The sequence below is a fragment of the Esox lucius genome, chromosome 2, assembly GCF_011004845.1.
Source record: "Esox lucius isolate fEsoLuc1 chromosome 2, fEsoLuc1.pri, whole genome shotgun sequence".
Classification (NCBI taxonomy): Eukaryota; Metazoa; Chordata; class Actinopteri; order Esociformes; family Esocidae; genus Esox; species Esox lucius.
Window position 1 is genome coordinate 37,209,224 of NC_047570.1, and position 26,640 is coordinate 37,235,863.

A 26,640-nucleotide genomic window follows, 5' to 3' on the forward strand; every position below is an offset into this window, starting at 1 on the left:
GGGCCTTTCACATCTACAGCCAATCCCCATGTCCCTGCGGAGATCATTTATCAAGGTATACTGAGTAAAGGCAAAATCCTGTTTCAGCTACATCCGGTTCTTCGGTAGTCATGTTTTACTGTGACTAAGGCACTGTGTGTCATATGCATTTCTCCCAGTGGAGACCCCCTTGACCAACTGACAACAGACGGTCAGCAGCAACAAGCGGACTATTCTCCCCACAGGACAGACTGACAGAGAGCTCTTTGTCCTGGAAGTTAAAGTCTGTCAGCCGATCTCTCCTGCCCACGCTAACTGGAGACAAGCCTTAAACACTACAACGGCAGCCAGACAGAGAAGCTGCGCGCGCATACACAAAATAGCCCCCATTTTAATCTACAGATCAAATTGACTGTTGTAATGGTTGTTATGTGCTCCAAAACATAAGACTCCCTGCTCCACAAGGCTGCTCATTAATAACGACAAGGAACAAAACCCGGCAGGACTCTCATTCTACCTCACGTCGGCCTGCAATCTGAAGGCCACATACACTCAGCTGTATGGGTCACCTGCACTGCTTCCCGGGGCTGCCGAGACGCGGCCAGGTATTTCCTTACCTTGTTGGCATCGTGGCCGTCATATTCTGAGTAGAGTTGGGAGAAGGGGTTGTTCATTCAGAGTAACAGGCCTGGGGGGTAAACGAAGCTTCCTGCTCAGACATTCATTTCCTGCCTTTTTGTGTGTGTGTGTGTGTGTGTGTGTGTCACACAATGTGACAATGGCTGGAAGTCTGAAACGCACAGAGGACAGAGGCTGCCAAGCCGAGCTAGAGGTTACCAGAGGGCATCTCAGCTGCCTTGTGTTAGGCAGGTATGTTTGTCTGCATCATTAATACATCTGTGATAGAGCTGTCAATGTAGGTTTTGCATTTGGAATCAGTTGCGGGTGTCTGAGAACACGAGGAACAAAAAGTGTCAAAACAAGTGAAGCCGGCCATCATGATGCAGATAAATCAACCAGGGACACATCCAAGACATTTGGCACGTCAAAATCAACAGTTTGGCAAATTAAGAGGAACAAAAGCGCTGGTCAGTTATCCAATGGAAAATGACTTGGTACACCAAGGAAAAAGGAGTAGTAGGATGTGTTCTGACGTGTAGAGAAACATCTTGTCTGCTCAGACCCAACCAAATGCCTCAACACTCAATGGATGTCACTTGACCTTACAGCAGGACATCGAAAAGTGGGATCTTCTTGACTTGCCAACTTAATCACCCAACTTGAGTCCAGTCCATGCGTTTCATTTGCTGAATACTAAAAGCAAAAATGACCCAAAAATAAAACAGGAACAGATGATACCCAGTACAGACCTGGCAGAGCATCACCAGGTAATATACCCAGTACAGACCTGGCAGAGCATCACCAGGTAATATACCCAGTACAGACCTGGCAGAGCATCACCAGGTAATATACCCAGTACAGGCCTGGCAGAGCATCACCAGGGAATATACCCAGTACAGGCCTGGCAGAGCATCACCAGGGAATATACCCAGTACAGGCCTGGCAGAGCATCACCAGGTAATATACCCAGTACAGACCTGGCAGAGCATCACCAGGTAATATACCCAGTACAGGCCTGGCAGAGCATCACCAGGGAATATACCCAGAACAGGCCTGGCAGAGCATCACCAGGGAATATACCCAGTACAGGCCTGGCAGAGCATCACCAGGTAATATACCCAGTACAGACCTGGCAGAGCATCACCAGGGAATATACCCAGTACAGGCCTGGCAGAGCATCACCAGGTAATATACCCAGTACAGACCTGGCAGAGCATCACCAGGTAATATACCCAGTACAAGCAACAGATTTCAGGCAGTCATGAAATGAAAAGGATATGAAACCAAGTAATAAATATCACAACCTTATTTTAGATGACATTAATTTGTCTAATCAATCAAAAGACTGGATGAAATGGAAGAAACAACGACATTTTAAACTGACAATCGTAGTTAAGTCCAAACTACTGGAGAATCCTGGAGCCAAAACACATCACTGTTCAAATACTTCTCAAACACCCATCACTAGCCTAGCCCATACATGACCATCCAACACAAGACCATTTTCAATTCTCCTGTTCATTAGTTAACACAAGTACATTACAAATACAGCTCTGGAAAAAATTAAGAGACCTCTCCTAATTTTTCTTAAATCATCATCTCTACATGTATGGCAGCCATTCCATTCCAGTGTCTGTTAAATTCCAACACAGGCACACCTCATTTTACTTAATGAAGAACTGATTAGGTGATTACCTGAACCAAATCTAATTTAACGAGGAAAAGTTTAATCACTATCCTCTTGCAATAGGACCAGCTGGATGGCAAAAACAGTGCAAGTAGTACCTCAAAGGTAATTTGAATTAAAAAAATAATAATATTCAGCATGACAAAATAGTTGAAAAGAAAAGCTTTGAGTGAGGAAAAGAAGAGTTCAATTCTGGCTTTACTGTCAGTATGCTTCCATCCTGAACATTTCAAAGACGGCGGTTCATAAGAACAAGGTCAAGCAACAGACATTGGGGACAACAAAGCTACAGACTTGGTCAGTGGACATTTTCACCCTCTGCCAGATACATTTTTATGCCAGGAGTGCCATAAAGTCACCTAACAGCAATGTGACAGACTGGTGGAGAGCATGCCAAGACAGATGAAAGCTGTGATAAAGAAATCTGGGTTATTCCACCAAATATTGATTTCTGAACTCTTCCTAAGTTAAAACATTAGTGTTTTGTTGTTGAAAAATGAATATTAAATTGTGTTCTTTGCATTATTTGAGGTCTGAAAACAATGCATCTTGTTTTGGTTATTTTGACCAGTTGTTATTTTCTACAAATAAATGACAGTATTTTGGGGGGGGGGGGGGGATTTGGGAGTGATGTATTTTATACAACAAAACAAAACTGTTCATTTTACTCAAACACATACCTATGAATAATAAAACCATAATCATTTTGCAGTGGTCTCTTAATGTTTTCCAGAGCTGTATAATGAAACGTGATCACTACAAACACTACAGGTCAAGGGTCATGGGTTGTCCCTCCCCTCATTCTGCTTGCTTGACACATTCTCTCTCAGTCTCTCACACCCCCCCATCCAAGTGCCTGCCAGCCTTACTGTACTGACCTCGCAAAGAATGATTACACTTAGTTCCACATAGATTAGCATGGCTGCAACTGTGGAACCACGCCCACGTGACATCCTGCCACCCCAAAACCTACAGGCCAACACTGACGGTTAGCTATCAAGTCACCAACAAACCTAAAATAATCCTAAACAAACATTAGGGCAACCTCCAAGGATGCTGATTATACTTCTGCCTGGTTAATCACAGAGACGAGGGAAAACACGGTTAAAACGCCAAAAACACGGCCACCCTAACGCATTTGTAGCGCACTACTTTTTTACCAAAACCTGTGGTAGAAGTGCCCTACAAAGGGAAAAGGGCGCCACTTGAGGCTGATTAAGTAAAGGTCCCTATGAGGTCAGAGTATAAACGGCACACCACCCTGAACGTAATGTCTGCTTCGAGTTTCCAGACTCCTGTACAGTAGCATGTATTCTGTTGCCTTATTTCACATTAGCTGCTGTCTATGCCGACGCTGTCTAGTCTGAACACAAAGTGGCTTCGGAAAGTATTCAGACCCTTTCCCCTTCTCCACAGTTCGTTGTGTTATAGACTGAACTTATAAGTAATGTAAGGCTTTAATAATTTGCCATCAAGTTGCACACAAAACAAATGTAAAAAAGCATTCACTCAGAGCCTTTATTCAGTACTTCGTAGAAGCACTTTTGGCAGCAATAACAGCTTTGAGTCTTCATGGTATGCCTCCAACCAGCTTTGCACACCTGGATTACTGTGTACTTTGGTTTATTGTTGTGCTGAAAGATTAATCTTTTCTCAATTCTTTTGGACATTGACATAAAATAAATAGTTTTTTTTTAAATCAATTGTGAATTCAGAAACGCATCCTCCATCGACTGGGAGGGCTATACGTTTAAGAAATCTGAAAATTTTGTGGTGTGAGCGTGCCTCTGCCTGCTTTATCAGTGTCGCACCAAAACCGTCAAAAGGCATGTTCACACTGCACCTTAGCCCTGGGCTAAGGGTACCCTAAACCCTGGGCTAAAAGCCTCCTAAACCCTGGGCTAAGCAAGTGTTCACATATTTTGCACATTTTTAAGTGGGCTAGCACCACCCTCAGCCTGGGGCTAGCTGGTCCTGCTCTGGAACAGGGTTAGCACCACCCTCAGCCTGGGGCTAGCTGGTCCTGCTCTGGAACAGGGTTAGCACCACCCTCAGCCTGGGGCTAGCTGGTCCTGCTCTGGAACAGGGTTAGCACCAACGCCAGAAACACGGGCTGCTGCCTCCCCGTCACGGCGGTTTGTTTATCGTCACAGATTACTTCCTCACACTTATTTTATTGAATAAAACCTCCACCAGGGCCCTGAACACATGCTCTGTGTCCGTTTGCTTTGTCTCTCCCTGTTTGAATAATATTCTCTGTCTCTTTAAGAGCTAATGATTTAGAAGAGAAGGAACACTTAAGTGTATACAGGAGTGAAACCATGATCCCAGCCGCACACGTCCATCTTGTCCATCATGTTCCCAATTCCCTAAACCAACCATAACCTCAGTACCGTTTATTCCTAAACCATGAAGTAATACTAATGCCCAAATGTATGTTTTTCCCGAAACCTAACCACTAAGAAATCAAATTTTTCAGAGTGGGGACTTGCCAAAAACACTACTTTTTACGTTTTACTATCTTTGTGGAGACATCAGGTACATGTACACACAGACCTGGATCAAACAAACGCACGCACGCACACACGCACGCACACGCACGCACGCACACGCACCTACTTCCAGTCATTCAGAGCCATGAGGAGAATCGAGCAGAACACAAAAAAGGGATTTTCCCACGGAACTGAGTACCCTTTTCCAAGTCATTACTCTGGAGACACCGAGAGAAAGAGAGAGAAGAAAATCCAGAGAAACAGAAAGAGATACAAAGAGAGACAGAAAAAGAACACACCAGAATATTCCAGTCTACAGTATATTTCAGTTGATGGCAATACTCTAGTCTACAGCATATTCCAGTCTTTATTCTAGTCTACAGCATATTCCAGTCTTTATTCTAGTCTACAGCATATTCCAGTCTTTATTCTAGTCTACAGGATATTCCAGTCTTTATTCTAGTCTACAGCATATTCCAGTCTTTATTCTAGTCTACAGCATATTCCAGTCTTTATTCTAGTCTACAGCATATTCCAGTCTTTATTTTAGTCTACAGCATATTCCAGTCTATATTCCAGTCTACTTATACAGGCACCGGTGTATACCACCATCACATATACAGGCACCGGTGTATACCACCATCACATATACAGGCACCGGTGTATACCACCATCACATATACAGGCACCGGTGTATACCACCATCACATATACAGGCACCGGTATATACCACCATCACATATACAGGCACCGGTACATACCACCATCACATATACAGGCACCGGTACATACCACCATCACATATACAGGCACCGGTACATACCACCATCACATATACAGGTACCGGTATATACCATCACATATACAGGTACCGGTATACCACCATCACATATACAGGCACCGGTGTATACCACCATCACATATACAGGCACCGGTGTATACCACCATCACATATACAGGCACTGGTGTATACCATCATCACATATACAGGCACCGGTATATACCACCATCACATATACAGGCACCGGTGTATACCACCATCACATATACAGGTACCGGTGTATACCACCATCACATATACAGGCACCGGTATATACCATCATCACATATACAGGTACCGGTATATACCATCACATATACAGGTACCGGTATACCACCATCACATATACAGGTAGTGTGTATTGCAGTGTTTATGCTGTACTATGTATTGGAGTGTGTATGCTGCAGTATATATTGCAGTGCGCATGCATACCTCTGCGTTTTGCGTTTCCTGGTGCAGCTGCGTCAGCCCTGTCAGGTCCTCCAGGAAGGAGTGGGAGGAGTTAAACACCTTGGACAGGAAGTTGAAGCCACCCTTCTCATAGCTGTCGAGGACCTACAGTCAACCACAATAACACATCAAACTCCTGACCGCTTTAAAATCATCATCACCATCATCATCAATTAGGAGGTGTGTTGTGACAGAGCCAGGGAGGGGGGCAAGACGAGGGGCTGTTGGGAGTGGCTTCACTATTCTGGTGTGTGTGTGTAAGCTTGTCTTTCATTGTGAGAACTGGAAGTACTAAGAATAATAGTGAACCAAGGAAAATATTGATGTGCGTGTGTGTGTGTGTGAGTCTCTGCCGATCCCCAGAGCGTTTAGCCCTTCCAGGAGCTCTGATTACACCCCCCTCTCCACCGCCACCGCTTTTAGCTCCACCCAGCTCTTTCAGGTCATTCGTGGTCGCCCCACCAAGAGATAAAGTCACACACTGACTGCTCTGTCTCTCGGATCAGTGGAGATGTGTGGCACTGCGTGACGCTGTGTGTACACCAAGGACTGAAGGGACACTAACTACACGCACGCACATGCAAACACACGCGCGCACACACAAAACATGGCTGCTTGAGTAAAGCATGGAATCAATCTCAAAGACAGAGGTCTGGAAAACATCAAGAGAAAATCTTGTAAACTCTTTGTCGCTCCTGTTTCTGGGTTGCTATGGGAGACGGGACTACTTTATCAAAAGTCTTGATGCTCTCACTGCTGTGTAGTAAATCCTTCCACGCAGCGTGGGCTGTATCTGTGTGTGTGTGTGTGTGTGTGTGTGTAACATCTGGATTGAATAAAGCTGTCCCTCAACGGTCAGATGTGGTTCTGCTCACCACTTCTCCAGAGTTCCCCTTCATTACTTTTTTTACTCTCATAGATAAAAGCCTTTTTTTTTTTTCTTATACTCTTTAGAAAACTATTTTCCTCTCGGAGATAATATAAACCTCACAGGCTATTTTTCCTCCCACAATGCTCACTTATTTACTCCTCATTAAGAGATGTATTGGGAAACGCTCCTCCACCGTACCACGTTGGTACTCTCTACCGACCGTATTTAATGGCAATAAAGTCATCTGAATTACAGACTAGAAATTAGAGATTAGAAAAGAGAGAATGAAAGGGAGAAAAACACGGAGAGAAGCCAGGATCTTTTCTGCCAAGCACTCACTTGTTTTGTTTCCATGGTGACCTGGCCTCACGCAGTTAAATGTGGCGCAACGACTGAGTGGGAGAGTTAGGGAGGGAGGGAGGGAGGGAGGGAGGAGAGAGAAGAGGAGATAAAAGGAGGAGAGACACGGAGGGAGGAGCGGGGGAGAAACGGCAGGAAGGAAAGTGAGATGAGAGGACAAGAGAGAGTCAGAAAGATGTGGAGTTCTGGATTTGTCGGTGTATATTCAACAAAATAGCAGAAGAATATACAACTAAATGTATTAAAAATGAAATATATGAACTATGATGTATTTACTGAACATAAGACATTTGAAACCTTTTTGCAGTGGTGGAAATTTAAAAGGGGTCAAGATTTAATTCACTTTGCTTCCAACAAGCCTTTCTTTATTCACATGGAAGTGGTAAATTTGAGAGGGTTGGTGACCTCTCTATAACTACAAAGACTGCATTCAGAGTAAAAGAGAGTGAGAGAGAGAGAGAGAGAGAGAGGGGTGGATGAGGGGAGAGAGAAACAGAGAGGGGGGAGGCAGGGGTGTGGGAGAGTGGGTGAAACAGGGGGGAGGGGTTCTGTTTCAGTCTAGGCTTACAGTATCCCTCAGCAGCCAATCAGAGCACTCACCCAGGAGACCACAAAGCTTGATGGGAAAAAGATTGCCCAGTTGTATTGGCTCTTTACCAATGACACACACACAGCGGTTTGTGTGATTTATGGGATGTCAAACCTTCAACACCCATAGGATAATAACACTTCAGTGTGTATGTGTGTGTGTGTGTGTGTGTGTGTGAGATAATTACTACCAGATGACAGTGACATCAATGACGACAAAACACACCACATTCTGAAACACTTCCTGGTCCCTACTAACCCATCACCACAACCTGTATGTGTTACATTAAAAGGTCTTCATTTAATAAATGTTGTTTTCAGGTTTGGGATTAAGGTCAGAGTTCTAATGTCTTATTTTTATATTAAAAGCATATTGAATTGCTTCCATGTATGAATTGTGCTATATAAACAAACATGTAATTAAATTTGGGGTGTGATTTTCAGGTTAGACATTAAGGGTTAGGTTTAGTATTAGGATTTAGGGTTAGGTTTACATAAAGATTAGTGTTAAGGGTTAGGGAAAATAAAATATTTTTATGGAAATACATTTGTCCCCCCAAAAAATACAAAAAAAAAGTGTGTGTGTCAGTGTGAGGGAATACATATAGAGAAAGTGTGTGTGTCAGTGTGAGGGAATACATATAGAGAAAGTGTGTGTGTCAGTGTGAGGGAATACATATAGAGAAAGTGTGTGTGTCAGTGTGAGGGAGTGTGTGTGTGTGTGTCAGTGTGAGGGAGTGTGTGTGTGTTAACGTGAGGGAGTGTCTGTTAGTGTGACTACTTACAATTTGGGAGCAGGCAGTGCATTTGTCAAAAGCCAGGCTGGCTGGCAGAACGTTGTCAAACCTGGACAGAAAGCCTCTAATCTGAGAAAGACAAAGATGAAATGGCGATCAGTTACTTCCCAGAACTCTGTCCCACAAACACACATGACACAGAAGGTGGTGAACTGTGGAACAACAGTGCCATCTGGTGTTTGAGCGCCATTACAACACAGGTCTATTAACATCATAATTTGCTGCCCATTTCACACTTGAGTGACAGCGATACATACCTGGCAGGTCAACCAGAAAGTGGAGGGACATAATGTTTTCATTGACAGAAAAGGGGAAGGCGAGGGGGGGGCAGGGAAAGACAAAGGGGGGGAGGTAGAAAAGGGGAGAATATTGTGGGGAGAGTAGAGCGAGTGACAGAGAGGAAGAGACAAGTATGACATCCTGAGGAGGGGGGAAAGGCAGGGCAAGTTGCCATGGTAACAGTCAGAGCTCCTTTTAGCACTCAGTGAGGTTACCATGGCCACAGGGTTCCATGTTGATTTCTGTGACATCCTTAAAAAGCCCAGTTTTACATTGTTAGGTCTACCTCTAGCAAGTCAGCTGTTATCCACAACACTAAGTTTAAGTGCCTCGTTGAAGGCCACAGGAATGTTTTTTACCTTGTCCTTCTGGGGATTTGAACCAGCAACCTTTCAGTTACTGACACAAGGATCAAACCAATCGGCCTCCAGCCCCAGCGACCACAGCACAGCGGTCTTGAAATGCCGTTAGCATTTCTTCTACCCATCCTTTCCTTTAAAATGATTACAGTGAACAAGGACCCACTTTGGGAGGATGGATTGAAGATAATACAATAGCCCTGCAATTCTTTGGACAGCCACAGGAAGGCCTGCGAACTAAACCACTCCAGAAGCTGTCACACAACACATCCCACACGTTTTATATCCAGAAACCTAAACCTGGGGCCCTAAACAATTTCCCCATGAGGCATGTTTTTCAGGTTATACTAAACTTATTTTTTACTATTACTACAAGGTAATAAAAACAAGCACACACACACACGTACACACGCACGCACACACACACAAAGATTACCCCGACTGACTTAAAAACTCTTGAAACAATTATATTGGTCCTAATATGAAAGGTAATCTAGATTAAGATAAATGATTTATATTTCTGCAGGCAGAAGCACGCACGCACAGACACACCCCTCCATCCACACACACCCTTTAATCCTCTTAAATGCATCAGATAAAAAATAAATAAAAAAATTTAAAAGATCCAGCAGAATACATTCTATTGTACAACTCCCTCTCTATGTACGTGTAATGGTGAAGTTAACAGGCAAAGCCAGAGTCATTTGAGTTCTAAAAACATGTGGCCTGATGTGGTACATCATATGCCTATCCAGGGGTCTGTGACAACCCACCTATCTATGTATCTATATCTGTGACAACCCATCTATCTATGTATCTATATCTATGTGACAATGCCTATTTATGCATCTATATCTGGAATCACGCACCCACCTACCTATGTATCTATATCTGTGTGACAATGCCTGTCTATATCTATGTGACAATGCCTATGTATCTATATATCTATATTTGTGACCACCCACCCACCTATGTATCTATATCTGTGACAATGCCTATCTATATCTGTGACCACCCTCCTATCTATGTATCTATATCTATGTGACAATGCCTATGTATGTATCTTTATCTGTGATCACCCACCCACCTACCTATGTATCTATATCTGTGTGACAATGCCTATCTATGTATCTATATCTATGTGACAATGCCTATGTATGTATCTATATCTGTGATCACCCACCCACCTATGTATCATTATCGATGTGACAATGCCTATCTATCTATCTTTGGGTCTATATCATAGGTCTTCAAGCCTTTCCTGGGGAACCCCCAGCCATTCCATCTATTAGATGTATCCCAGAGATAGCACACCTGAATCCATTTATTAACAAGCCCTTACCTGTTAAATCAGGTGAGCTAGTTCAGGGCTAAAACCCCTGGAGAGGGTTGAAGACCTACAGTCTACATCAGAGGTCTCAAACCGGTTCCAAAGAGGGCCGAGTGTCTGCAGGTTTTTGGTTTATCCAATTAATTGTTTGCCAGTTCAGACCTAAACAACCAGGTGAGGGTAGAAACTAAAACCAATTAGTGACCTAATTAGTCAATAAAGTACAAGGTGAGAGTGAAAACCTGCAGACACTCTGCCCTCCGTGGAACCGGTTTGACACCTCTGGTCTACATCTTTGACCACCCACCTATCTATGGATCTATATCTATAGGACCATCAGTAAATTTGTGTCTACATCTGTGACCATCAGTCTATCTATGGTTTTATATCAGTCTATCTATATGTATGTGTCTATATCTACATGACCATCAGTCTATCTATATGTATGTGTCTATATCTACATGACCATCAGTCTATCTATATGTATGTGTCTATATCTACATGACCATCAGTCTATCTATATGTATGTGTCTATATCTACATGACCATCAGTCTATCTATATGTATGTGTCTATATCTACATGACCATCAGTCTATCTATATGTATGTGTCTATATCTACATGACCATCAGTCTATCTTTATGTATGTGTCTATATCTACATGACCATCAGTCTATCTATATGTATGTGTCTATATCTACATGACCATCAGTCTATCTATATGTATCTGTCTATATCTACATGACCATCAGTCTATCTATATGTATCTGTCTATATCTATATGACCATCAGTCTATCTATATGTATGTGTCTATATCTATATGACCATCAGTCTATCTATATGTATGTGTCTATATCTACATGACCATCAATCTATGAGTCTACATCTATGGGTCTATGTGTCTATGTTGTCAGTCATTAGGAAAGGTACAGAGCAGCTGTTGACTGGCCCATGGCCCTCTCGCTCTCCTCTGACCCCTCGTCCTCTCGCTCTCCTCTGAACCATCATCCTCTCCAATCCTCCTCTGACCCCTCGTCCTCTCGCTCTCCTCTGACCCCTCCTCCTCTCGCTCTCCTCTGACCCCCTCCTCCTCTCCAAACCTCCTCTCTCTCTCTTCTGACCCCTCTGACCCCTCTTCCTCTCGCTCTCCTCTGACCCCTCCTCCTCCTCCTCCCTTTCACTCTCTCTCCTGACACCTCCTCCTCTCCAATCCTCCTCTGACCCCTCCTCCTCTCGCTCTCCTCTGACCCCTCATCCTCTCCCTCCTCAGACCCCTCATCCTCTCCAAACCTCCTCTCTCTCTCGCTCTTCTGACCCCTCTGACCCCTCCTCCTCCTCCCCCCTCTCTCTCTCTCTCTCTCTCTTCTGACACCTCCTCCGCTCCAATCCTCCTCTGACCCCTCCTCCTCTCCAATCCTCCTCTCTCCCTCCTCTGACCCCTCCTCCTCTCCAATCCTCCTCTCACTCTCCACTGACCCCTCCTCCTCTCCAATCCTCCTCTCATTCTCCACTGACCCCTCCTCCTCTCCAATCCTACTCGCTCTACCTCTCCAAACATCCTCCTCTCCCCTCCATCCCATCAGATTCCTCCTTTTCCTTCCTCCTCTCTCTCCCCTGGTCCCCCTCCTCCTCTCCAATCCTCCTCTCCTGCATGTGAGACACGTGTACACAGGCTTAATTGTAAGTGAGTGATGGGAGGTCCTTTATAATGATGGGAGTTGGCTGTCCTCAACAAACCCCACATCTGCATTACAAACTCCTCCATTAAAGAAACTAGGGCTGCGACCACTAAGCACTAAAAATCAATAACGTCAATAGTAAAATTAACAAATTTCACAGTTGATTGGATGGGTCTACGTGAGATGGAGCTAAAAAAAAAACACCATTACCAGACGGAGGAGAGTGAGGTTCTCAGCACTCTAAACCCCTGTATAAGTGCCTGCTTTTCATAGAGGTACTTAATAGTTTGGCACCAGTCCGCAAGTTGATTTTTAAAGTGAAAAAACGTCAATCTCAAATGCGTAGTCGAGTGCATTAATGTAATGGTTGCCATAGCACCAATAAAACTGGAGGGCTTCCTGTGATGGTGGAGTTGGTTTCCAGAGAAGCAGAGCCAACTAAACATTCCCCACATAACTGATGTCAAGGATCAAATTTAATAGAAACCTCAATTCATTGATTTTTATGGATGTTTTCTGTGTACTTTAGGCTACACTTTGGCTACTTTTAAAGACGCCTGTTACAGAATTCCCAACCAAGTCTTACCTTTCCATATTCCTCCCTACTGCAATTAAATTTTTTCCCCTTCATGTCAAAGCATACAAGTATCATACCATTTTATATAGTTTTCTTTATTATTCATTATTTATCATAGCAGTTTAGAACAACACATTTCAAATTAAAGATTAGAAGAGCTTCTTAAAAAAAAACTATTTTATTTCTACTAACAGGTTGTTTTTAATCATTTCGCTGCCTTATGTCGCTACCTTCAGTCTGATATTCACAAGTTGTCTCCCACAAATTGCACATGTTCATGCCTTCGATTTCAAATGCCAGGCAGATCCGGTGGCACGGGGGACATTGAGGGGCAATGCCCCACCAGTGAGAATGCTTTGCCCCACAAAAATTTTTGAATTAATAGTTAAGTACAGTGAGACGCTTCCCAATACTGTGCTTAACTTATTACAACCCCAGGCTCCATATGCACTTTTGAGGTCCATATCTTGCCACCCGAATTACAACCCCATTTCCAAAAAAGTTGGGACACTGTGTAAAATGCGAATAAAAACAGAATGCAAAAAATTGCAAATAATTTCTCTCTATATTTCATTGAAAATAGTATACACAACATATCATGAAATATACATGGCCATTTTGAATTTGATGCCAGTTTCAAAACAGTTGGGACAGGGGGATGTTTACCACTGTGTTGCATCTCCTCTTCTTTTAACAAAACTCCATAAGCGTTTAGGAACTGAGGAGACCAGTTGATGTAGTTTTGAAAGTGACATTTTTTTTCCCCATTCTTGATTGGTATAAGATTGCAGCGGCTCAACAGTTTGGGTCTTCAAGGTTGTTTCATAATGCGCCAAATTTTGTTTCAATAGATGACAGGCCAGGACTGCAGGCAGACCCGTTTAGCACATGGACTATTTTACTATGGAGGCATGCTGTTGTAATATGTGCAGAATGTGGTTTGGAATTGTCTTCCTGGGGGATTTCCTCCCAGACCTGGACAGTCTGTGGTGCTACATGTCGGCGCCTGATGCACTGATACATAACATCCCAGAGGTTCTCAATTGGATTCAGGTCTGGGGAACATGAGGGCCAGTCAATGGCATCAATACTGTAGTCATACAGGAACCGCCTACACACTCCAGGCATTGTCCTGCACCAGGAGGAACCCAGGGCCCACTGCATCATATTATTTATATTTATATATTTATAATGTTGTGTTGATCTGAAAACCAATGGACATAACAAACGTGTCATTTCCTGAAATTTCTATTCAGCCTAACTGCGAGGAATTCACTGCAGAATATTTCACAAAAAGACATAAAATACCGTTTGAAGTTAAAATGGGCACGGGAACATGCTTTGGTCATGGGGTACTGATTACAGTTCAGTGTGGGATTTTACCTGGAACGGACTTGACGACACAAGCCCATAGGAGACGGCAGAACTTCCCATGGATATAGACCCAAGGCCCAGGGTTATGGTTGGGAGGCCGTATATTCATGGGCTCATGGTTGGAAAGTGTACTGGAACCAACGGCATATCGAGCCCAAATAGACAGTTCCAATACTCAGCCCCGTAGGCGTAGTCATTTAAAAAAAATATATATATTTATTTTGTGAAACAATATCCTTAGAATTTTTCCTTGAATTCTCCATGGAGACTATTTTGTTTCCATTACTCACAGACCAATGTATAAACGTTTTAGGTTTTCACCCGTTACCATTGGACTCGTGACAAAGCAAGAGGCACTAAAAGATAAAGATCCCTGCTTGTGTTGCTGTCAACTGCACCAACTGTTCGGACTGCTGCTGAGAACTCAGAATTACAAGCAAGTTGGCTTGGCTCACGTGGGCTCGTGTCCGTTCACGCTGGGCTCGGCTGGACTCCAGTGCTAGTGCACATCAGTGCTAAATGTTGGGGTAAATGGCCTTGTAAAACAGGAACCAGCTAATACGGCAGCACCCATGAATTTGCGGATGCGTCAATGAGCAGATTACATTGAAAATGAATCCGTGCCATCTTGGAACCTGTCCCGATGACGCTAGCACATGTAGCGATGACGCTAGCACATGTAGCGATGACGCTAGCACATGTAGCGATGACGCAAGCACATGTAGCGATGACGCTAGCACATGTAGCGATGACGCTAGCACATGTAGCGATGACGCTAGCACATGTAGCGATGACGCTAGCACATGTAGCGATGACGCTAGCACATGTAGCGATGACGCTAGCACATGTAGCGATGACGCAAGCACATGTAGCGATGACGCAAGCACACAGTACACCAAACAGAGGATTTCTGATCTCATTAAGGATTCTTTTTGATCAAAGACTCAAGGAATAAGTATGTATTGTCGATTCCTCGACAATACATACAAAACTTTAACAGTAATTGTTAACCTATAAAAGTACACTGTAGATGTTTTAGATTTTTTTGCGGTGGCATCGAAATGGTTATAGAAAGAGAATTGTTTAATTTCTCGGGTATCGTATCTAAGTTAAAAACTCTGGTATCGGGACATCCCTAGTCCCTATAATGTCCCAACGAGTATTCAATCAGAGGCTGGAGAACAGTTTTCTATTTTAATATTTACATTTAATTTCACAATAATAAAAATGTCATATTAAAGGGGAGGAATATAATGAGGAGGAGTCTACATCCCTTAGATCTTTAGGCACTGTAAATATAATTTATCTTTTAATTTTAAAGAGCAATGACTTTTTCAGCTCTTCCACACTAACGACAAATTCCAAACTACAGTGCTTGTATATCATTACCTGACCGTTAAACATTTATATAAAGGCCCAGTCTGATATTGGTATGCAACGCATAAGTCTGCTAATCTTATCAATGAAGGCATAATTAAAGTTTTTGGCAATATCAAAAGGCTTTATGAATAATCCATCTACCTCAGTGAAGGATTTTATTTTTCTATAGAATGCCATTTAAGGAACTCCTGAGCTTGTCATTCTGTGCCAATCCTTGTTCCATAGCTTGCTGATAGGTTATTAGCTAGCCCAGCCTGTAGGGAGCGTCTTTTAAGAGGTTATGTTATAGCCAAGCGTACAGTTAACTTACTGGAAGAGTTTGTGTGCTAACCTAGCATTAGTTTACTGTAGGGGTTTGTGTGCTAACCTAGCAGTAGTTTACTGTACGGGTTTGTGTGCTAACCTAGCAGTAGTTTACTGTACGGGTTTGTGTGCTAACCTAGCATTAGTTTACTGTAAGACGTTGCACACTAGGCTAGCAGTAGCTTACTGCCACAGCTGATCTTAGGGTTATCTTAGGGTTAGCTTGCAATGAGAGATGATATGTAAGTCCAGCTTGCTTAGCTTCATAGGACACACAAGGCAAACTACACAACAATACTGAATATTTCAAAACCAAAAGCCAAGCCTAGCAGTTTGAGAGGTTATTAAATAAAAATGTAAATATAAGTATTGTACATAAGTCACCTCTCTAGGTGTGCACGCGTGCGCGCATGTAGGCACCCGCACGCACACACCCACACACCCACACACCCACGCACCCACGCACCCACGCACCCACGCACCCACGCACCCCCACACCCACACCCACACCCACACCCACACACACACACACACACACACACACACCCACCCCCACACACCCACACACACACCCACACCCACACCCACACCCACACCCACACCCACACCCACACCCACACCCACACCCACACCCACACCCACACCCACACCCACACCCACACACACACACACACACACACACACACACACACACACCAATAAAAATCGCTCGGATTGCTTCTACTGTGCTAAATTAGGCTAAATTCCAAAGACGCACAAAATGTAGTTTAAAGCTTTACATGAATCCAATTACTTTCCTGTAGATGACGACATACACAGACAGACTAATGATGAAGGTTTGTGTTCAGCCGCCATGAGATCAGAAATAGATTAGCCAAAGCCCATGAAGTCAGTGGACACACACACAGTCACACACGCACACACGCACGCACACACGCCAGCACACACGCAAGCACACACGCAAGCACACACGCAAGCACACACACACACACACACACACACACACACACACACGCAACACCGGAAGTCTTAACTCACACTTGCACACATTACTACTGTAGGAAATGGTGGTCATCTCTATGGCAACTTCACGACAGGAATGAGGTGAATGGGCTAATTAGCGGAAAGAGGAAGGAAAGGGTGTTGGTACATGCCCAGGCAGAGATGGAGAGAGAGAGAGAAATAGGGAGAAAGAGACAGAGATTCTTGATGTCACCTTAAATGGGGCTGCTACCGTGTAGACTCCTTCTTACTATACTTCTAACTTTGGCAATATGGTTGTAATAACTGTCATGCTAATAAAGTTGAATTTAATTGAATTAAAAAGTTGTGAGAGACAAGAAGACAGAGGGACGAGGCAGAGAGACAGGACTAACCTGATGAGGCACGAGTCCCAGAGAGGTTGGAGGTTCATTCATCCTGTCATCACTACTGCTGGCCACTGCATACCCTCTGGAGAAGTAGAGAGAAACGGGGGGGGGGAGCAGTAGAGAGAGAACAGGAGAGATCAGAGTCAGAACAGAAAGCATAGTTCTCCCAAATATTGTACCAGGAGCTGTCAACTAGAGTCTGTCACCACAGCACAGGGTTTCTCACATGGAGGCGGGAGAAGCTACAGCAGATGATGGTGTTTAGATGTGGCCTGCCTGTCTTCATTCATTGTTAACAGAACCGCGTTGGCCTTGGCGTCTGTAGCAGCCAATTAGCATTGTTAATCACTCAATCATTTGTCATGGACAGATTCTCAGGGACAGACAGCAAAACTCTGTTGAGGCCCATTTGTAATTATGTGATTTAGGAGCAGAAGTACTGATCGGGTTGATTCGTAAAATGTTCTTTGGACGAATCAGGATTTGGCGAAGGAGGAGCATAAACCTGGGCTAGTGATTTTAAACCAGTGTGTGTAGGTAAAGTGCCCCTACAAGATACCAAGGCTGCTCTGGGTCAAAGGTTATCACAAACGTTAATGGTGTTTCCCAAAAATATACCACAGATAAGGCCAAATATCCCTGAGATCATTTATTCCTCTCTCTCATTTTAAAGGGCTTCATATGAGCAGAGAAATACACTCTGTAATCGGTTTATTGGATACACAGCAATTGCTCACTCATACAGGAAGTGAGTCTATATAAAGAGGGGTGACGCATCAAGTTATTGATCGATTGAAGGTCAGAATGGGCAAAACTAGTGTGGCAGGATCACTGGGGTCAGGTGAGCTTGATCCAGTATCTCAGAAACAGCTATCCTCCTGGGATATTAATGCACAGCACTGTCCAGGGTTAACAGAGAATGGCTGTGTTCTATGTTAAATAGTGTGTTGTCCCCCCCCCCCCATCTCCCTCCCCTTCTCTCCCCCTCTGTCTCCCACGCTCACTCCCTCCATCTCCCGTCATCTCTCCCTGTACCTCTCCATCTCACTCCGTCTCCCGTCATCTCTCCCCGTACCTCTCCATCTCACTCCGTCTCCCGTCATCTCTCCCCGTACCTCTCCATCTCACTCCGTCTCCCGTCATCTCTCCCCGTACCTCTCCATCTCACTCCGTCTCCCGTCATCTCTCCCCGTACCTCTCCATCTCACTCCGTCTCCCGTCATCTCTCCCCGTACCTCTCCATCTCACTCCGTCTCCCGTCATCTCTCCCCGTACCTCTCCATCTCACTCCGTCTCCCGTCATCTCTCCCCGTACCTCTCCATCTCACTCCGTCTCCCGTCATCTCTCCCCGTACCTCTCCATCTCACTCCGTCTCCCGTCATCTCTCCCTGTACCTCTCCATCTCACTCCGTCTCCCGTCATCTCTCCCTGTACCTCTCCATCTCACTCCGTCTCCCGTCATCTCTCCCTGTACCTCTCCATCTCTCTCCATCTCACTCCATCTCACTCCATCTCACTCCATCTCCCGTCATCTCTCCCCGTACCTCTCCATCTCACTCCATCTCCAGTCATCTCTCCCTGTACCTCTCCATCTACCGTCATCTCTCCCTGTACCTCTACATCTCACTCCATCTCACTCCATCTCTCCTTCCAACTCACTCCCTCCGTCCCCCTTTTGCTCACCACATATCTCTCTGTTTCACTTGTCTTCTCCCTGCTTCTCCCACAATCTCTCTGTGTGTGTCTCTCTGTGTGTGTGTGTCTCTCTCTGTGTGTGTGTGTCTCTCTGTGTGTGTGTGTGTCTCTCTGTGTGTGTGTGTGTCTCTCTGTGTGTGTGTGTCTCTCTGTGTGTGTGTGTCTCTCTGTGTGTGTGTGTCTCTCTCTGTGTGTGTGTGTCTCTCTCTGTGTGTGTGTCTCTCTCTGTGTGTGTGTCTCTCTCTGTGTGTGTGTCTCTCTGTGTGTGTGTCTCTCTGTGTGTGTGTGTCTCTCTGTGTGTGTGTGTCTCTCTGTGTGTGTGTCTCTCTCTGTGTGTGTGTGTCTCTCTGTGTGTGTGTCTCTCTCTGTGTGTGTGTCTCTCTCTGTGTGTGTGTCTCTCTCTGTGTGTGTGTCTCTCTCTGTGTGTGTCTCTCTGTGTGTGTGTGTGTCTCTCTCTGTGTGTGTGTGTCTCTCTCTGTGTGTGTGTGTCTCTCTCTGTGTGTGTGTGTCTCTCTCTGTGTGTGTGTGTGTGTGTGTCTCTCTCTGTGTGTGTCTCTCTCTGTGTGTGTGTGTGTCTCTCTCTGTGTGTGTGTGTCTCTCTCTGTGTGTGTGTGTCTCTCTCTGTGTGTGTGTGTCTCTCTGTGTGTGTGTGTGTCTCTCTCTGTGTGTGTCTCTCTCTCTGTGTGTGTCTCTCTCTCTGTGTGTGTCTCTCTCTCTGTGTGTGTCTCTCTCTGTGTGTGTCTGCCCTTGTCTTGCTCGATCTGTAGTTGGTTTGTAATCAGTAAAATGTTAACTTTTCATAGTATAAAAGCAAAAACCCAAGTTAGTTTAAACCCAAAACCAAGTTGATTACAAACATAGATGATTAGATGACATCCAAGATCTACTGAGCCTCTCTACCCATTATTACACATCAAATGTCTAACAATCCATTATTACACATTAAATGTCTCTAACTGTCCATCTTATTATACATTAAATGTCTCTATCAATCTTTCTCAGACAGTAAATGTCTCTAACTATCAATCTTTCTCCGACAGTAAATGTCTCTAAATGTCCATTTCATCAGATAGTAATTGTCTCTATCCATCTCATTAGACAGTAACAGTGTCTATCTAACCAGAGAGTAAATTACCATATCCATCTAATCAGAAGTCAAATGTCATTGTTATTCTTTCCAGCTCTCCTCTCCTGAACGTAAAGTGTTATGGGAGGGTAATGTAAAGGTTTTTGGGAGGGCAATGTAAAGGGTTATGGGAGGGCAATGGAAAGGGTTATGGGAGGGCAATGGAAAGGGTTATGGGAGGGCAATGGAAAGGGTTATGAGAGGGCAATGTAAAAGGTTATGGGAGGGCAATGTAAAGGGTTATGGGAGGGCAATGTAAAGGCGTTCTGGGAGGGTAATGTAATAGGTTTTAAGAGGGTAATGTAAATGGTTTTAAGAGAGCAATGTAGATGGTTTTGGGAGGGCAATGTAGATGGTTTTGGGAGGGCAATGTAGAGGGTTTTGGGAGGGCAATGTAGAGGGTTTTGGGAGGGCAATGTAGAGGGTTTTGGGAGGGTAATGTAAAGCATTATAAAGTAATGTAACAATTCCTACCCTTCACTGTGCTGTAAAATGGACACCATGAGTTCTACGGCCAGGGCTCCGGCTATCATGGCCAGGCCGGGTCGGCTGACTGTGCACTGCTGGTCCAAGGTCCGGTCTCTGGTGGACTGACCAACACCGACAACAGCAGGTTAGTTATGAACATTACTGGGGTCCAGAGTCTGGATCCACTTCCTGGCCAAGAGTGTCAGTGTTTTCAGGAGCTACTAAAATGAGAAGTATGTTCACAATGTCTGATCATGGAAGGGCGATGAGTCATGTTGCCAAGGACACTACAACACGGTGGCTTACATCTCCGGGGGCGACCACGTCGTTACAGAAGTAACAGCCAAGACGGTGTCCAGGAATATTGGAGAACAGAGAGGCTGCTGGGAGCTGGGCGGGCTCGGCCGGCGTCGAGGAGGAGGAGGAGGTGGAAGAGGAAACGGACGGGGAGGAGTCGTCTGGTTCACAAGGTTTCTTCAGGCCGTGTCTCATCACCACAAAGGTGTCAAATCCCAAAGCAGAGTTCACTACCAACTGGGAATGGATGGAGGGAGAGAGGAGGAGGAGGGAGGATGATGGGAGGGAGGACGGGGGACGGGGGGGTGAGATCAGCATAAAGTATCGATTCAATATTTCCATTAAATGATCGCTCTTCCCCAATGTAAACAAATAGAGCGATATGAAAACCATTATGTTGATAAAAGTCAACCTCTACCAAGCCAGTAGTAATAAATCAGCCGGCTGTGCATGTGTGTGTGTGTGTGTGTGTGTGTGTGTGTGTGGTCCCACCTTCCTCTTGCTAGCTGCTATCACAGTGGGCAGCCACCTGCTCTCACGTGTGTCCATCAACAGGAAGATGACGTCATGTTCCGAGATTAGTTTCTCCAAGTGCTCCACGTCTTTCCGGGCCTGGGCCATGGTCCCCTCTGAGAAGTTCACCGGATGGCCTGGCATGGGGATGCTCATCACATGACCCTCAGCGACCTATGGGACACAGACAGGTTCAACCAAACGGCACAGTGGGAAGGTCACAGGGGGAAGGTCACTACCTGGCAGTCACCGGTGAGAACTGGATGAGCCCAGGGGTCATGCGGGATGTTACCGGCAACTGAAGTTAGTCTTCCTCTTAGCTTTGAAAATATCCTGTGGAGGGCAAATTGACTAAATGAAATGCCTCACATAGACAAGATATAAGTTAGCTGATGTAGATACAGGAGTAACTTTTCAAATATAGATATTCCGGAATAGGTAAAGCAACTGCAGGGTTGAAGAAATCCCAATGGACCCAATTAAGATTGTTACAAAGTAATGTGTTTGCCACGAACAGAAGCCTCATGATCACGTGTGACGATGACATCATGTCCCTGTGAACGTGCTCATAATATGATCACAGGGTGATTACCAGGCCTGAAAGAAGCATTATCAGAAGGCAGATTCTGAGTGAATCCCAACTGAGTGGGCGTTGTTCTAATGATGCCGGCCTAATCACCAGTCACATCCTGATCCGCTTTCAGCTCCGCAACCGCATGTCACGCTCCGCCCCCCCCACCAGAGGACGTCACGCTCCCCCCCCCCCCCCCCCCCCCACCAGAGGACGTCACGCTCCGCCCCCCCCCACCAGAGGACGTCAGGCTCCGACCCCCCCCCCCCCCCCACCAGAGGACGTCAGGCTCCGACCCCCCCCCCACCAGAGGACGTCAGGCTCCGACCCCCCCCCCCAACCGGAGGACGTCACGACCCCCCCCCCACCAGAGGACGTCACGCTCCGCCCCCCATCAGAGGACGTCACGCCCCGCCGCCCCCCCCCACCAGAGGACGTCACGCCCGCCCCCCCCCCACTCAGAGGACGTCACCCACCGCTCCCCCCCCAACCAGAGGACGTCACGCTCCGCCCCCCCACCAGAGGACGTAACGCTCCGCCCCCCCATCAGAGGACGTCACACTCCGCCCCCCATCAGAGGACGTCACGCTCCGCCCCCATCAGAGGACGTCACGCTCCGCCCCCATCAGAGGACGTCACGCTCCGCCCCCCATCAGAGGACGTCACGCTCCGCCCCCCATCAGAGAACGTCACGCTCCGCCCCCCCCATCAGAGGACGTCACGCTCCGCCCCCCATCAGAGGACGTCACGCTCCGCCCCCCATCAGAGGACGTCACGCTCCGCCCCCCATCAGAGGACGTCACGCTCCGCCCCCCATCAGAGGACGTCACGCTCCGCCCCCCCCATCAGAGGACGTCACGCTCCGCCCCCCATCAGAGGACGTCACGCTCCGCCCCCCATCAGAGGACGTCACGCTCCGCCCCCCATCAGAGAACGTCACGCTCCGCCCCCCCCATCAGAGGACGTCACGCTCCGCCCCCCATCAGAGGACGTCACGCTCCGCCCCCCATCAGAGGACGTCACGCTCCGCCCCCCATCAGAGGACGTCACGCTCCGCCCCTCCTTCAGAGGACGTCACGCTCCGCCCCCCCCATCAGAGGACGTCACGCTCCGCCCCCCATCAGAGGACGTCACGCTCCGCCCCCCATCAGAGGACGTCACGCTCCGCCCCCCATCAGAGGACGTCACGCTCCGCCCCCCCCATCAGAGGACGTCACGCTCCGCCCCCCATCAGAGGACGTCACGCTCCGCCCCCCCCATCAGAGGACGTCACGCTCCGCCCCCCATCAGAGGACGTCACGCTCCGCCCCCCCCATCAGAGGACGTCACGCTCCGCCCCCCATCAGAGGACGTCACGCTCCGCCCCCCATCAGAGGTGATGACTGGGGGTCTGTTGGTGACCTGGTCAATAAGGAATCTCATTCAGTCTACCGGTCGGTGAGACAAATATAGTGGATGTTGTGAGGGTTGAAGCTGTGTCTCTGGGTTTAGTTCAGTGATCTCTAGACAGATGGACTGGAGGGTAATGTCAACAAACGGCCGGGATATACAGCCAGAAATGAATAAATAATGTCACGGATATCAACCGCAGGGATGGATCATCAAAATGTCAGCAGGTTAATTTCCTTTGTGTTTCTGTAGTGAACTGCTGGCAGCTTCCTTTTCCTGGTTCTTTTCACCAAGAATGTCTTGCTTCATTTATTTATTACTTTTTTCAGGTTTTATTTGATCTTTGTTTTTCCAATTAAAAACATCTCTCATAATGTTATTTTTGTTCTTATTTGAATGGATTTGAAAGGGACAATCCGCAGGTTCAAATAAATAAAAATAAGCAGACGCCGAACCCCGGTTTTGGTGTTTAAATATCAGGTACAATAGGTGCCCCTTCCTGCCAGTCCTCTTGGCCATTCCACCAACACAGTCACCCAGCAACTCAAACCAAAACACCAAAGATATTCAGCCATTTTGACACCCACTTTGTGGTTTCTCTGGGGAATAAATCAGCAGGTTGTTTCGTAAGCTGCTCTCGAGCGGAGGCAAAAACAATGCAGCGTTTAAATAATACAAGGGCTGTGAAAGCTGTTCTGTGTCCCAAATAGCACCCTTTTCCCTAGATAATGGAGTACTATATACAGACCCAGGGAAAAGTTAGGGCACTGAATTGGGCGACATTTGGGACGCTGCCACCATCTAATCATTATTGTAACTTCTCCTCTGAGACTCTTCAGAAATCCTCAGTTAAATGATACCTCCAATATTCTTTTGGTGGTCATTTGGACAGATGGACGATGATAAGATTATAAAGATTGGACAGCAGTTAAATGAGATACGAAGGGAGGAGTGGAAGAAGGGAAGATGAGGAGAGGAGAAGAGATGGGTAGACGAAAGGGGAAGAGAGAGGATGATAGAGAGGATGAGACAGGAAACAGTGGAGCAGACAGATGGATCTCAGTCAGAGTAGGAAGGAGAGAGAGAGAGAGAGAGAGAGAGAGAGAGAGAGAATGTGACTCTTCCTCTACAGACACATTATCATCCCTCCTTCAGACACGTTCACCACTCCTGACAGATAACCTCCCACACTCTCCTAAGTACGTAGCGTCCAGCACACACTGAATCACCTCGAAACAGACCCTGGTTCCACTCAGAGTCTGACATGGGTTCAAATAATCAAGACAGCACCAGCACCGGTGTGCTTTTAGTGCCGTTTGCACTCCAGCGGCTTTTCCAGTGGTTTCATTGCAACAGGCACGGTTAGTCAAGCCCAGCTGAAGTACACGAATGATTCGGTCTCCGATGATAAAATGCTAACCAGACAACATCCAGTCTTCTGCACATGCGTCCACTACACTCCTGCACATGCGTCCACTACACTCCTGCACATGCGTCCACTACACTCCTGCACATGCGTCCACTACACTCCTGCACATGCGTCCACTACACTCCTGCACATGCGTCCACTACACTCCTGCACATGCGTCCACTACACTCCTGCACATGCGTCCACTACACTCCTGCACATGCGTCCACTACACTCCTGCACATGCGTCCACTACACTCCTGCACATGCGTCCACTACACTCCTGCACATGCGTCCACTACACTACTGCAGCCGCCATCAGAATGGGCCTCCTTACATACAACATAAACGGTGATAATTTTTTTGCAGTTTTGAAGCCAGGGCAGTGGTCATAGCAAAAACAAAACATAGACACCAAGTGTTAGCAAATTAGTAGATATTACCTGTAAACAGATGTTGGCAGTTGAAAAATACTCTAATTTAATCAACTTTAAAATATAATATACTCTATGGCACAGTGATACTTTCTTCATATCTGGATTTAGTATGCCTGTACACCACTGCCTGGAGTTGTATGTTAATAACTCAACATCTTGCAGACACACATGTCTTGAGTAATCAGAATCTACCATAATCCATTTCCCTCAGGGGAGAGACTTTTAATGGAAACAGTAATGAGAAAGGTTTGATCAAGTTGAAAAGGGGGATTTGGTTTGCTGCATGGTGTATCAGTCAGTTATTACATAACGTCTAGGTTAGGATTAGAACAACCCAACACTGACTAAATAAATAAAACCTGTAAACATTTATTAAAAGGTCGACAATTTATAACTGCAGCCCACACTTCTTCCACTTCCCAAAAAATAAGAAAAACAATAAAAACGTGAAGAAACACTGCTTCTGTACCAAAAGTGTGTAGGTTGCAGTACAATGACTTTAGAGGGTGGCGTGTACGCACATCAATACGACAGAAGCTGTCTCCAGTATAAAATATGCCTTGATTCCTCTACCATCTTTGGTACAGGACGTAAAAGGTCCCAGGCCAAGATTATGGGTTAAAGGTCATGAGTGTTATAAAGGGACTTACTACTCCAGGGAAGATCTTGACCAGTCTGTCGGCAGCAGCCGGGGCTTTGGCTTTGCCTCCACCCAGGCAGTCTTCAAATTCATAGAGAGGCTGTCTCACAGGGTTGGAGTAGGAGATCTTAGCGTTGTCCACCAACGTGATGTGTCTCACGCCCCATCCCTGTGGAACACCCCAGGACAACCACATCAGATACAGACATCTTTCAGCTGTTTGTCACACACACACACACGTGTGGAAATACTTTCTCTGCTGCACTTTCTCTGCTGCACTGACCATGCTCTATCGACTGACCCAACATGGGAATTCTACGGTGCTGGCGAAGATATGGCCCAGACACCCTGAGATTGGGGTCATGGCCAGGAAGCCTCCACTACGGAGTTACTGGCCAGCTGGAAGCAGGAGATAAGGAGATAAGGAGCCAGAACGGACGTTTACCATGACAACAGGGTTGACACCCCTACTCTGACTTTCAGGTCAATGGGCTCTTTAGCCACCATAGAAACAAGGCACGCTTTAAATGTAACATTCAAAGGTTTGCGTCCTACACAGGGCAATGTCCCATTCATTGCCTTGGGGCATTAGGATTTCATGTATAGAACAGATGGAAGATTGCCCCCTACTGGCCCCTCTAACACCACTTCCAGCACCATCTGGTCTCCCGTCCATGGACTGACCAGGACCGACCCTGCTAGCTTCAGAGGGGAGCCAGATGAGGGATGCAGGCTAGCAAGACTCCCTGACACTGCAGACCAAATCAACAACCTCACA

The 26,640-nt window shown here is 46.0% G+C and overlaps 1 protein-coding gene across 1 annotated transcript in view; it reads right to left on the minus strand.

The window, feature by feature from the left end:
• atg7 (ATG7 autophagy related 7 homolog (S. cerevisiae)) overlaps positions 1-26,640 on the minus strand; it is a 63,880-nt gene that overhangs the window by 24,003 nt on the left and 13,237 nt on the right. Inside the window, exons 12-18 of the mRNA XM_013136320.4 lie at positions 25,873-26,031; positions 21,397-21,591; positions 20,914-21,141; positions 20,614-20,729; positions 17,324-17,399; positions 8,654-8,734; positions 6,032-6,154 (exon numbers count right to left, since the gene is read on the minus strand). Of these exons, the coding sequence (XP_012991774.2) occupies positions 6,032-6,154; positions 8,654-8,734; positions 17,324-17,399; positions 20,614-20,729; positions 20,914-21,141; positions 21,397-21,591; positions 25,873-26,031 (978 nt within the window). The remainder of the gene's footprint in view (positions 1-6,031; positions 6,155-8,653; positions 8,735-17,323; positions 17,400-20,613; positions 20,730-20,913; positions 21,142-21,396; positions 21,592-25,872; positions 26,032-26,640) is intronic.